We start from the raw sequence: 14,283 nt of genomic DNA, 5'->3' as shown, positions 1-14,283 counted from the left end.
TGTTCAGGTGTAGAGTATAATGAGCGGATACGATAATGGGGATGGATCTACCCTCATTTGGTGGGATTTAATGTTCATTGAGTTTATGGTTCCAGTTCATATGGTCCAATGAAAAAGCCTCTCAGACCCTTTCCCATAGTGGATGCACGATATTGTACCGGCTCACACCTCCTGGTACTGTCGGTGGCCGGTGATGTGTTCGATGTAGATGTCCCTGGACCATCGGATGGTGTCCGAGACCATGAGGCGCCGCATGAGCCGTGCGTAGCGTCGACCGATTCCACAGGGGTCCCAAGCGCCCAGGGCTCCGACGATCAGGGCATCCATCTGCACCTCGTAGCCCTTCGCTCTCAGGGTGTCGGCCAGAGGGGCGTATTTTTCTAGCTTCTGAGCTCGGGCTTCTCGGAAGGCCGGGGATCTGTTCTCGAAGGAGACCGTGATGTCGACGAGGATGATCTTTTTCTGGGCCTCGTCAGTGACTACCACGTCGGGTCGCAGTTGGGTATTATTCTCAAGCTAGACATCCTTCCAGCTTGGGCTCAACTCTTCTCCCCCCCATTCAGTTCTTGCTTCCAGGTGTTTTTCAGTGTCTCTTTGGGTGGGGAGGCAGAGGAGAACCATGATGATATCACTCCCCTGCCTTATATGCCTCTTGTGTATGGCTGGAACCCTTTGTCTCCCAGTGGAAGAGCACTGGCATTCCAAGGGGTGGGGTCCAGTACCAGGTGGCTCGGACCTATGTCTCTGCAGGGCTGAGGCAGCCGTTACTCATAGGCTGTCTGGAGCGTCCACAGGAAGATTAAGCTCTTTCACAGTCCATTGTCTTTGCTAATGGGCCATTAGCCCTGTCTGGCTTTTTCAGTGTTGTACCTGAAGGGCTAATTGGGGGTGACACCCAAAGTAAAATATTTGAAATACAGATACATGATTTATGGTTTGAGTGAATATCACAAATCATCAGTCTATAGATGGAAACAGTTCTGTTAATGCCTCTGCAATTCAGCTATGGTTTTTGAAACTAAAAAAAACTTCTTGTCCTTATATTCAAAGCCTTCCACAACTCATCCCCACCTTGACTGGTAGCATAAAGTTAACTCCCGTCTTTGCTCCACCAATTATGCCAGCCCTGATCACCCATTTCTCCGACAAGCACTTTTGTACTTTCTCTCATTCTGCTCCTTATGAATAGAAAAAGCTCCAAGGAAAAATCCATAAAGCCACCACCTCCTCCTCCTCCAAATCTCTCCTCAAAAGTCATCTCTTCTAAGTGCAGCCTGATTAAGGTAAGTGGTGGTAGGTACAGTGCTGTTTCTAACACAATGGAGCTCAGATCCTGATTGCTACCACCACTTACATAGACATAGTCCTCGTCGCAAAGAACATAGAAATTCTGCAGTACAGTAGCCTTTGTTTACTCTTTTTTATTAGCTTCCTTAATAAAATTAAACTTTAATTTTCACTTACTATGGATTTTCAAAGCCACCTTTGTCTACTGTAAATTTCTTGCTTTATGGTCTCGTCTACTCAAGAAAGCTGTACCAATTAAGATAAATCAGTGCAGAAACAATAAATTGATTTCTAAACAAGTTCAGTTAATTTTGTACAACTCTCATGTTTACCAGTACTGAGTAATTTACAGGAGAAAGAAGGAAGATTGTTGAGTAGGCTTCAAAAATATTAAATACAGCCACTCCTTTGGCAGTCAGTCAAAATTCTAAGATCTATTTGATATTAAGCAATCAAATATGTGAAATGGCTCTATATTAATAAGAACTGAAAATTAGCTATTGAACAAAGTACCAAAAAGGCTCAGCTAATTTTGAAGAGTAACATTCTCCAAAATGTCTGTTTTTGTCTAATTCTTGATAAAATGTATGAAACTGCAGTGCCTAATTAAACATATATTACATATTTGTGATCTTATTCTTCATTACAAACCCTCCTGATTTATTAGAAATCTATAGTCAATAAATGTCCCTAAATTCTAGAACTTTTGAGAGCTTCTCTCTCAGCCAGTGCTTACAGCAGTTTGGAGATGCAGGGAAGAACTCCTTAAATTGTGCCCTGAAATCCTTTTTTTAAAAAAATCAACTATAGTAACAGCTTCATGAAAGTAATTGAGAACAGAGCATAATCAAGAAATTATTTGGTTAAAACCATATTTCATTAATCTAAAATTTCATCAGACTAAGTGGGGGACATACAAATTGTCCAACTAGGGTGAGATTTTTTCGAAAGTGCCTAAGGGAGTAAGATGTCCAAATCTCTTGGCAAGTAAATGAAAGTTGGGCTCCTAATCATCTCGTAGGCACTTTTGAAGATCCTGCTCCACTGGAAATCTGAAACACACGGCTTTCTTTTATAATACCTGAGACCAGGAGTGAAAGTAACTTAAAGGACTTACCGGTACTCTGGAGTCCTGAGCAGGGGGTGTGGCCTCGACCGGAAGAGGTGGGGCCTTTAAATACCCGGGCCCTTTAAATCAAGATTTAAAGACCCGAGGGCTCCAGCTACCGCAGCAGAGCTCTGGGCCCTTTAAATCACCGCCGGAGCCCAGCTGCCGCTACCCCAGGGCTCCGGCAGCAGGGCTTGGGGGGTGCTTTAAAGGGCCCGGGGACTCTGGCCACTGCGGGGAGCCCTGGAGGTGTGTGTGTGGGTGCTTTAAAGGGTGTGGGGCTCCCCACAGCGGCTGGAGCCCCTGGCCCTTTAAATCAGCACCGGAGCACTGCCACCGCTACCCCAGGGCTCACAGCAGCCGGAGCCCTGGGCCCTTTAAAGCGCGGCCGGAGCTCTGCCGCTGCTACCCCGGGGCTCTGTCAGAGGGGCTTGGGGCTCCCCGCAGCAGCCGGAGCCCTGGGCCCTTTAAAGCGCAGCCGGAGCTCTGCCACTGCTACCCCGGGGCTCTGTCAGAGGGGCTTGGGGCTCCCCGCAGCAGCCGGAGCCCAGGGCCCTTTAAAGCGCGGCCGGAGCTCTGCCGCTGCTACCCCGGGGCTCTGTCAGAGGGGCTTGGGGCTCCCCGCAGCAGCCGGAGCCCTGGGCCCTTTAAAGCGCAGCCGGAGCTCTGCTGCTGCTACCCCGGGGCTCTGTCAGAGGGGCTTGGCGGTGTGTTTTAAAGGGCCTGGGGCTCCCCGCAGCAGCCGGAGCCCAGGGCCCTTTAAAGCGCAGCCGGAGCTCTGCCACTGCTACCCCGGGGCTCTGTCAGAGGGGCTTGGGGCTCCCCGCAGCAGCCGGAGCCCTGGGCCCTTTAAAGCGCAGCCGGAGCTCTGCTGCTGCTACCCCGGGGCTCTGTCAGAGGGGCTTGGCGGTGTGTTTTAAAGGGCCTGGGGCTCCCCGCAGCAGCCGGAGCCCAGGGCCCTTTAAAGCGCGGCCGGGAGCCCTGCTGCCGCTACCCCGGGGCTCTGTCAGAGGGGCTTGGGGGTGTGTTTTAAAGGGCCTGGGGCTCCCCGCAGCAGCCGGAGCCCAGGGCCCTTTAAAGCGCGGCCGGGAGCCCTGCTGCCGCTACCCCAGGGGCTCCAGCAGCGGGGTTCAGGCGTCGCTTTAAAGGGCCCGGGGCTCCGGCTGCTGTGTGGAGCCTGGGGCCCTTTAAAGCGCCAGCCTGGGGAAGCCGGTCCGGTCCGGCATGGCATACTGGCTCTTGCCGGTACGCCGTACCGGATCATACCGGCTTACTTTCACCTCTGCCTGAAACTGAGATAAAGTTTACATGTGGTCAGAAGTGAACCTTCCTCTTGATTTTGTGCATTTTTTTTTATGTGATAGTTTCTCCTTGGTATATACTATTCACTGGGAAGAGAGGTAAATAATGGGCTCCCCCAAGGATCTATACTGGGACCAGTGCTGTTTAACATATTCATAAATTATTTGAAAAAAGGGGTAAACAGTGAGATAGCAAAGTTTGCAGATGATACAAAATTACTGGATAGTTAAGTACAACCCTCAAGGCAAAGAGTTACCAAGGGATTGCTATGTAAAGCCTCCGCTCAGTCCAACAGAATGCGATTGTAAGGTTTGTAACTTTTCAGTCATTGCAAGTATGATCATTAAATTCTGTAACCTTTTGCAAACTTTGTAACTTTAGTTATTGTTCCTTTTAAGCTTTCTAACTCTTGCAAGCTTTGTAACCTTTTCAGTTATCACTTGTATAAACCTCCAAGCTTTGCAATACCTCATCTCGCAATCAGAGAGAGTGTGAACAAGGGAGTGTGTGTGGAAGATAAGGGAGTGTGAACAAGGGAGTGTATGTGGGACTTGGCGGAGAGGAACTGCAAGCAGAATAAAGCCTGGAGCCAGGAGCCAGGTGTGTCTGATGCAATCTGCCCTAAGAAGGCAATCATGGGGTGCCGTAAAGAAAAGAAGAACCTGGTTTGCATGAAAGGAACGAGGCCTGGGAATGCTTCTCGGTGACAGACACAGAAGGGAAACTCAGTGTATGTGACAGGAGCCGCTCAGTTCCAATAAAAGGAAGAAGGCATGCACACAAGCCCCCTGCTTTTTGACCTGCTCGCTGGCCCGGATCCATGACCGCAGGCGGACACACCAGATCTACTATGCTTCGGCTTCTCGGCTTCCTCTGCTGTCTCCAGTAACTCTCTGCCAGTATGTGGGTGCATGAGGGTATGAATGTATGCGTGCATGAATAAGCCCCATCCCTTTTCTGTTTGATCCAATAGCGGCATTTAATAAAAACAATAGGAGTACTTGTGGCACCTTAGAGACTAACCAGTTTATTTGAGCATGAGCTTTCGTGAGCCACAGCTCACTTCATCGGATGCATAGCATATCGTGGAAACTGCAGAAGACATTATATACACACAGAGACCATGAAACAAAACTTCCTCCCACCTCACTCCCCCGCTGGCAACAGCTTATCTAAAGTGATCCTCAAGTAGAGCCATTTCCAGCACAAATCCAGGTTTTCTCACCCTTCCCCCCCCCCCCCCCCAAACACACACATACAAACTCACTCTCCTGCTGGCAACAGCCCATCCCCCTTTGAAACCCCTCTTTATAATGCGCATGATAATCAAGGTGGGTCACCTCCAGCACTAATCCAGGTTTTCTCACCCCCCACCCCCACCCCCTCCCTTTTTCCAAAAACCACACACACAAACTCATTCTCCTGCTGGCAACAGCTCATCTTACAATGTGCACAGCAATAATCCAAGTTTAACCAGAACGTCTTGGGGGGGGTTTTTGCAGGAAAAAAACAAGGGGAGACAGGCTACCTGTCTCCCCTTGTTTTTTTCCTGCAAACCCCCCCCCCAAGACGTTCTGGTTAAACTTGGATTATTGCTGTGCACATTGTAAGATGAGCTGTTGCCAGCAGGAGAATGAGTTTGTGTGTGTGGTTTTTGGAAAAAGGGGGGGGGTGGGGGTGGGGGGTGAGAAAACCTGGATTAGTGCTGGAGGTGACCCACCTTGATTATCATGCGCATTATAAAGAGGGGTTTCAAAGGGGGATGGGCTGTTGCCAGCAGGAGAGTGAGTTTGTATGTGTGTGTTTGGGGGGGGGGGGAAGGGTGAGAAAACCTGGATTTGTGCTGGAAAGGGCTCTACTTGAGGATCACTTTAGATAAGCTGTTGCCAGCGGGGGAGTGAGGTGGGAGGAAGTTTTGTTTCATGGTCTCTGTGTGTATATAATGTCTTCTGCAGTTTCCACGATATGCTATGCATCCGATGAAGTGAGCTGTGGCCCACGAAAGCTCATGCTCAAATAAACTGGTTAGTCTCTAAGGTGCCACAAGTACTCCTTTTCTTTTTACGAATACAGACTAACACGGCTGTTACTCTGAAACCTGTCAATAAAAACAATGTAAGTGTAACCCTGGGTTGGTTTCTAGGGAAACAGAGGTAACAGGGATCTCACAAAACTGGATGATTGGGTAACAAAATGTCAGATTAAATTCAGTGTTAATAAATGCAAAGTAATGCACACTGGAAAAAATAATCCCAACTATACCTACAAAATGATGGGGTCTAAATTAGCTCTTACCACTCAAGAAAGAGAACTTGGACTCGTGGATAGTTGTCTGAAAACATCCACTCAGTGTGCAGCGGCAGTCAACAAAAGCTAACAGAATGTTAGGAACCATTAGGAAAGGGATAGATAATAAGACAGAGAATATCATAATGCCACTATACAAGTCCAGTGCAGTTCTGGTTGTCCCATCTCAAAAAAGATATATTAGAATTGGAAGAAGTACAGAGAAGGACAACAAAATTATTAGGGGTACAGAACAGCTTCCATACAAGTAGAGGTTAAATAGGCAGTTCATCTTAGAAAAGAGGCAACTAAGGGAGGAGGGATATGATAGAGATCTATATAATCATGAATAGTGTGGAGAAAGTGCATAAGGAAGTGTTATTTAGCCCTTCATATTACACACAAATTAGGGGTCACCCAATGAAATTAGTAGGCAGCAGGTTTAAAACAAACAAAAGGAAGTACTTCTTCACGCAACACACAGTCAACCTGTGGGACATGTTGCCAGGGGAAGGTGTGAAGGCCAAAAGTATAACTGGGTTCAGAAAAGAATTAGATAAGTTCATAGAGGTTAGGTCTGTCAATGGCTATTAGCTAAGACAGTCAGGGACACAGCCCCATGCTTTGGGTATTCCTAAACCTCTGACTGCTAGAGGCTTGGACTGGATGCCAGGGGATGGCTCACATAATAAATTGCCCTGTTCTGTTCACTCACTCTGAAGCATTTAGCCCAACAGGCTACTGGTCTAGGGGTATGTCTACACTACGAAATTAGGTCGAATTTATAGAAGTCAGTTTTTTAGAAATCGTTTTTATATATTCAAGTGTGTGTGTCCCCACAGAAAATGCTCTAAGTGCATTAACTCGGCGGAGTGCTTCCACAGTACTGAGGCAAGCGTCGACTTCCGGAGTGTTGCACTGTGGGTAGCTATCCCACAGTTCCCACAGTCTCCACTGCCCATTGGAATTCTGGGTTGAGATCCCAATGCCTGATGGGGCTAAAACATTGTCGCGGGTGGTTCTGGGTACATATTGTCAGGCCCCCGTTCCCTCTCTCCCTCCCTCCGTGAAAGCAGCAGCAGACAATCGTTTCGCGCCTTTTTTCTTGAGGAAATGAGATTCAAAAGTTCGCGGTTCTTTTCCTGTCTACCTGGCCAGTGCATCTGAGTTGAGAGTGCTGTCCAGAGCGGTCACAATGGATAGCTCCCGGAGGCCAATACTGTCGAATTGTGTCCACAGTACCCCAAATTCGACCCTGCAAGGCCGATTTAAGCGCTAATCCACTTGTCAGGGGTGGAGTAAGGAAATCGATTTTAAGAACCCTTTAAGTCGAAAAAAAGGGCTTCATCGGTTGGACGGGTGCAGGTTTACATCGATTTAACGCTGCTAAATTCGACCTAAAGTCCTAGCATAGACCAGGGCTAGGTGGCCCATTGGTCTGATCCAGTATGGCTGCTGTTATGTTCTTATATTTTCCTTTACTATGAAACAAGAGAGGATTGTTGGTATATTTTTGTTAATCTGCAAGGGCAGCTGCTGTAAAGTCAAAAGATTCCAAATCACTAGTGTATTTGGAGATGTAGAGGATATTTTGTGGAACAAAAGGTCCATTGAACCACATATTGTTTCAAAGGACACAGTCAACTTAATTACACTTCTCTTTGAACATTTTTTTTACCTATACTTTGGTTATAAGTAACACCTAATAATATTATAGTTGAAAGAAATTAGAGAGAGAATTTTTTTTCTAGGTTTTTTTTTAGCTTGTTTGTTTTGTACATTGACTGCTTCTTCTATGTAGAAAGTTTCACCTGTAATATAGCTAGATTCTCGCAGTGGTGCCCATTGCTGTAATTGGTTAGACTCCTCTTCTTTCTTTGCTAGGGAACTCTGTCATAAAATTTAAGACTACAATAAATTTATCTTTTAACTCAACAAGATATATAGATGATAGCATCCCTTTTAAAAACAGGTTTCAGAGTAGCAGCCGTGTTAGTCTGTATTTGCAAAAAGAAAAGGAGTACTAGTGGCACCTTAGAGACTAACCAATTTATTTGAGCATAAGCTTTCGTGAGCTACAGCTCACTTCATCAGATGCATTCAGTGGAAAAACAATTTAGTATCTTTTCATCTGCTTAATGTTGTTTGGCCAGCTAATGTAAAGCAGGACAATAGTAATGTGGAAGAAATCATTATTACCCAGTTGCTACAGAAGATATAAATGGTGTTATTGTGGAAAATTACTTCTGGATATCTCTTTTTTTTGTGTGTGCCACTAAAATCTAAAGTAGCCCCTACAAATAAAACAGAGATGTATTTTAACTAGGCATTGCCCATAGGTCCTGATGGTCAGGTTTTCAGTCTGGTTAAATGTTGCACAAGGGGCTATAATGCAGCTGTTCAGCAGCGAATTCTTTATCAGAGGGGAACTCTCTTTGGGCACATCTGTGCCTGTATCTCGTCTCTCCTGTTGTTGGAGGTCTGCTTTTTTGGGCCAGTCATCCACTGGCATAGGGCTCATCAAAGACCCCACAAAAGTGGCACAACGTAGAGCTGCTGGGCTGCAGTTCTAAGTTGTTCTGGGTCTGGCAGTGAGAATCGGGGAGGTGTACGTGACTCGCTGATGCCGCAGCACAATTCTGTGCCAAGTGGTGCCTTGGTATAGGAGTGAATCTAGCCTGATGTCTGTGGCAATGTGTCGTTTTCCCTAGGGCACAAACTTTCAATGCCAAGGTGACTAAACAGTTTTCCAGGAGTTCACATGGTGTCCAAGACCACACTAAATCTTGCTTCCTCCATGATTTTCCCTTTTTTCCAGTACGGCATAGGATTTTAATACTACAAGGTGTGTTCAGAGAAATTTGGAAGACCGTGTCTGGCAGTTTGCATTGGGTTTAGAAATGCCCAAAGCTGCCTGGCCCTATGTAGAGGTTTACTGATGTGCAGAATGTGGCTGTATCTACTCAATGGGGACTATACTGGCACAGTCACAGTGCTGTAGCTATGACAGGATAATCCCATGGCACAGACGCAGCCTACATGGACGGAAAGCTTTTTTCTAGTGGTGTGGGAACACCATATCCTCAAGCTAGGTGGACGGAAGCCTTCTTCTGTTGACCTAGCTGCATCTATACTGGGGGTTAGGTTGGCATAGCTATTTGGCTCCGGAATGTGGATTTTTCACATCCCGAGCGATGTAGCTGTGTTGACCTAAATTCAAGGTGTAGACCAGGCTTACATTTGAATCTTCTTTCCCCTGACAATTTGTCTAACTTGTAACATGCTCCTCTTTAACAGCATTCTTTTGTAAAAGTTCGATTCCATTATGTGTATTATTTGATTAGTGGTTATTGGTTCTTTGGCTCTGTGTCCTAGCATTACAGTCATAATGTGAAATTTCATAGCAACTGTGACTGTAGCACAGAGATATCTTTTTTTGTTTGCTTACTGGGAATATCACTAAGACTTTATGCTGATGTACTTTTAGTTGTGCTTTGAGTATCCCACTATGTCCTGCTACGGTAAATAAGAGACCTACTAACCCCCTTTGTCTTTTCACACAGCTTTTTTCCTGTTATTCACTCTTATCGTTATTAGCGTCTTTATTATTATTGATTTATAAAGCTCACTTTGTGTGTCACAGTGCTTCAAAAAGAGCACAACGAAGCAGAGCATTAAACAATAAGAACATATTTAACGCTCAGATAACCAACAGGGAATGGCTTAATAATGTAAGCATCATGTCTGAAATAAGTCATTCTAAAACTACAGCCTCAATTTTCAAAAGTGACCAGAGACTGTGCCTCAATTTTTGGATGTCCAACTTGACTCCTTAAAAGGGCTGATTTTTTTTAGAGGGCGAGTAAACATTTTCTGAAAATCCGGCCCTTTTAAGGTCAGGTTAGGCACCCAAAATTACTACTCACTCTTAAAAATTTAAGACCATGTGTTCAAATCCCATTTTTATTATGAAGTGTTTGTATTGCAGTAGCGTGTCGAGGTACTGTTTGTCTTCGACACTGTACAAACATGTTCACCCCTATGCAGAGTGCAGGCATGTGAGATCTTTGCCCCACTGAAGTCTGGCATTGCAAGATGTATTTGACTCTGATGGGACTACTTGTATGAGAAAAATCAAATGTATATACGTGTTTTCAGGATTGGGGCTTAAAGCATTGCTTAACTTTGAGAACATGAGTTAGAGTTTGTCTATACTACTACTTATGAAAAAACACACCTCTGAGCGACATAAGTTTCACCGGCATAAGTGGTGGTGTGCACAGCTTCTCCCGCCAACAGAGCTACTGAAGCTCATTGGAGGTGGTTTAATTATGCTGACGGGAGAGCTCTCTCCCATCCGCATAGAGAAGCTACATGAGAGATCTTACAGCAGCACAGCTGCATCGGTACAGCTGTGCCATTGTAAACTCTCTTGTGTAGACATAGCCTTAGTCCCTGTTAAAGGCAATAGGGCTACTCATGTACTTATGTGCTTTGCTGATTAGGGCCATAGTCCCTTCCTAGAGGATCTGAGCCTAGGAAGAAAAGCAACATAGGGAGGGTGAGCAAAGAGGAATAAAACATCCAATCAAACCATATGTTTAAAATTATTTATATATAGCAATCTTCCCCAAGTATTTCATTATGTGAAACAATCCCCCTTTTCTTCCGGAAAACTAGCTTTTTACAAAATATTTGCAGCTGACGCAACTCTTGTATAAATGTTTTTAACAGGTTGTATCAATCCGTGAAAATTCTGTATTCCTTTGGGATTTTTGTGACCTATTCAATTCAGTACTACGTTCCAGCAGAGATCATCATTCCAGCAATTACCTCGAAAGTGCAGCAAAAATGGAAGCTGTTCTGTGAATTTATGGTCAGGATACTCTTGGTCTGCTCGACCTGTAAGTACACCATACAACCTTCATAATAATGCTCACTGTTACGTTTCTTTGAGATCTGCTTGAAAGAATGAATGTTTCTCATTAGATTTTTTTTTTTTTTGTGGGGGAGCAGGGATTGGTAAATCTAAGATGATGATTCAGTGACTCTGTATTTTGGGGTTTTTTTTTCTATAAACAAGTCAGTGACTTGATCAATGTAATGTTTGGTTCATATTATTATAACAGTATTTTGTTGGTAGGATTGATCAAGAATCTGACAAGGCAAATATTTTTTTGCCAGTGAATCTGCTAGTTCTACCAGAAGACACTCGAAACAGTTTTCTTACAATGAAAGATTTTGTTTGTAATTTAATGAAAGAGTTAAACAAAATCCATGCTGTCCTACATGCACTTCTTTTGTGTGTGACTTAACAGTAGATGCTCTGCATAGAGAAATCATTCATCTACCTTGCCAAATCCTGAGGACCAAGTCTTGACCCTGCTGCTCTGAAGACACATACCTAGCGGAACCTATGCAGCTTGGCCAAGAGCACTACCAGCCCATGGAGTGCTATTTTGCACCTTAGTGGGCGAAATGCCTAGAGAGAGTTCTCTAACTGGCCAGCCCTCCCCTCATCCTCTGGAAGTTGAAATCTGAGACTCCATTTCGTCCTCTCCACTTCAAATGCCATATGTAGGAGTCACTAGTGCATTGGTACTTCCATCAATGTTCCTGTATACTGGGGGGGAGGGACTGCCCAGCTAACTGGTGTTGTGAAGACAATGAAGGGGGTCTAGCAAAATCTATTTCCTCCTTCCACATTCATCACCGAAGATGGCAAATAGCCTGGAAGGGTTAAAATGAAGAGAGAGTGAAAATTTTCCTTCAAAATGCATGGTCAACCTGTGGAACTCATTGTCATAGGGTGTTGTTGAGGCCAAAAGTATAACTGGGTTCAAAAAAGAATTAGATAAGTTCATGGAGGATAGGTCCATCAATAGCTATTAGCCAAGATTGTCAGGGACACAACCCCATGCTCTGGTGTCCCTAAACCTCTGCTGCAAAGCTGGAACTGGACTGTAATGGATAGATCACGCGATAATTGCTCTGTTCTGTTCAGTCTCTCTAAAGCATCTAGCACTAGCCCCTGTTGAAAGACAGGATTCTTGGCTAGATGGACCGTTGGTCTGATCCAGTATGGCCATTCTTATGTTTTTTCATGAATTCGGTTTATTTTTTTGGTCAGAATCAAAAACTGAATTTTTGGCACTTTGCAGTTGCTGAAAACCAAAAATTCAGATATTTTTTCTACCAAAAAAAAAAAATCAAAATTTTTCATGGGGGGGAAATCATTTTTGGACCAGGTGTGGTTAGATGTAGATAGATGTTTGGTTACGTGTGTGTGTTTCCTTTGCATGCCGCCCCATCTCTGCACAGACAGCTGGCATGACAGACCTTGAGCAAACAGCCCAATGACCACAAAATACGTTAAGGGACAAAAGCACCTAACCAGGTTTATTGTCAACGAAGCACAGTACTAGTATCCAGCAGACTATACCGGATGGCTAATACATCTACGCCCACAACAATGGACCAACTCAGTGAACGGCGGGACTTTCCATTCCTTCCTAGCCCAGACAAAGATACACCCTTTGAGATATGTATTTATACCCTGATACAAACTAGTTAGTACTGCCCCTATGACATAGTTAGTTACTGCCTCCTGACGTCGCTAGTTGTCACCCATTATTTTGTACATGTTGGTTTGATCAAAACATGTACGAAAGGGCTTATGTCTCAGGCTCTCTTCCTACTACACTAGGTATAGTTAAAATGCATAAAAGTTGTTAAGTGGCGTCTAGTACCTGTGTCAGTGAGAATGGGCTAATTCATGTACAATGTATATGGGAAATACAACATGCAGGCTAACACTCATTTAGTATAGAGTGTTACACAAATGATTACTCTTTGTAATTAAGTCCAATAAAACAAATGGTTGCTCTCAATATCAGATGGTAAGGAAATAATTTGAATAGGCAAGAGAGGAAATTGCCCTTTGGTTTTGTTTAATATCACCTAACTTGCTATTGGCACCCCGAAAACAGAAAATAGTATTCCGGGTACAGAATCCTCACCTTTGCATAAGATAAAAGAACAAGATCTGAAGGGTTTCCTTTGAACAATTTAGTGGGAGTGCAAATCTCCGGTAGAACTGTGCAGTGTTTGTTATTTTCTCAGCAAAGTTGGTCATGCATTGTGACTCCGTTAAGTTTAAGGTCAGTGATTGACTAGTTGGGTTGTTCCCATGTTGACTGAACTCACTGAAACTTTTCCAAGGTTCACATTGCTGTGGAATTTCTTTCCATGAGCTTCAATAGGCCTAGCTGCAGTCCCAACTTCATTTCTTTCAACCCCAAGAGGTCCCTTACTTCCCGTCATGCTGTGACATTCTCGCATCCCATTCTACTCCCTTTCCTGGTGCTGATACCATAATTGTTTCTTAAATCTGAAGTGTCTGATGGGCATTGACCACTCTTTGAACATAGTACGTTTTGGGACTTCCTAGTCCAGAAATACACAATGCATTCTAGGGCGCCTCTGACCAGAAAAGCCAGTGGCAAACTGATTTTAAATATTGCATGTCTCTTCATCACTTCCCTGTGGAGCTGACTCCATTGTCTAATCCATCCTGCTGTCCAAAAACTTTCTTTGATATTTAGCCTCAGTTTTTATTGCCTTAATTTTATTACATTATCTCTAATTCATGCCACTGGGTACTCAGTAGCTGGGAAAGGAGAAAGTGGGCAACAGCCTCCAGAAAGGGGATGAAAAAGGGAAAGGGGGCAGCAGCTGAAGAAGCTGGAATGGGAGCCACTGTGGGAAGGAAAATGAAGGGCCTGTAGTCACCAAATGGGAAGAGTCCAGAGGTGGGAGACTTTGGGAGAACTGGAGGGGTAATGGAGTAGTGGCCTATATAGGGGATCAGTTGGATGATAGGTAAGGGGGGAGCAGGGAGAAGCCACTGATGAAGGGGGCGTGGTACATTTACATGTTGTTGTTTTTTTAACATCTTGGCTCGCTGTATGGAACTATGGTTTTGCAGAGTTTTAGGGCTGTTTTTGTTGAGACTAAATATCTTGTTCTTCATTTCACAGCAAGATCAACATTTTCTCAATGATTTCAAATGAGAGAATGCTAAACGTTTTTTGGGGTGGGGTGGTGGTCTAAAGACAGTTTAAAGAGAATGAGTGAGAGCTTGTAAAGTTAGACCAGGTTGCTGTTTGCTTCTGCCTAAATTTACCAGTGATGGGAGATTGTAGAATGGACCTGATGAAGGGCTCAGGGTTGTACTGGAACACTTGAAAATATAAAAGTGAGATTGGTAGCAATGTCCTTGATTAAATGTAATGCACCTG

At 44.5% G+C, this 14,283-nt stretch overlaps 1 protein-coding gene across 1 annotated transcript in view; it reads left to right on the top strand.

Moving 5' to 3' along the window:
• Nucleotides 1-14,283, top strand: part of SLC36A4 (solute carrier family 36 member 4) — a 232,567-nt gene that overhangs the window by 82,701 nt on the left and 135,583 nt on the right. Inside the window, exon 10 of the mRNA XM_007069478.4 lies at nucleotides 10,718-10,887. Coding sequence (XP_007069540.3) covers nucleotides 10,718-10,887 — 170 coding nt within the window. The remainder of the gene's footprint in view (nucleotides 1-10,717; nucleotides 10,888-14,283) is intronic.

Source organism: Chelonia mydas, chromosome 1, assembly GCF_015237465.2.
Source record: "Chelonia mydas isolate rCheMyd1 chromosome 1, rCheMyd1.pri.v2, whole genome shotgun sequence".
In the NCBI taxonomy this organism is placed as follows: domain Eukaryota; kingdom Metazoa; phylum Chordata; order Testudines; family Cheloniidae; genus Chelonia; species Chelonia mydas.
Note: the sequence above shows the minus strand (reverse complement) of the source record. Positions and strands in the feature narration are given on the sequence as shown.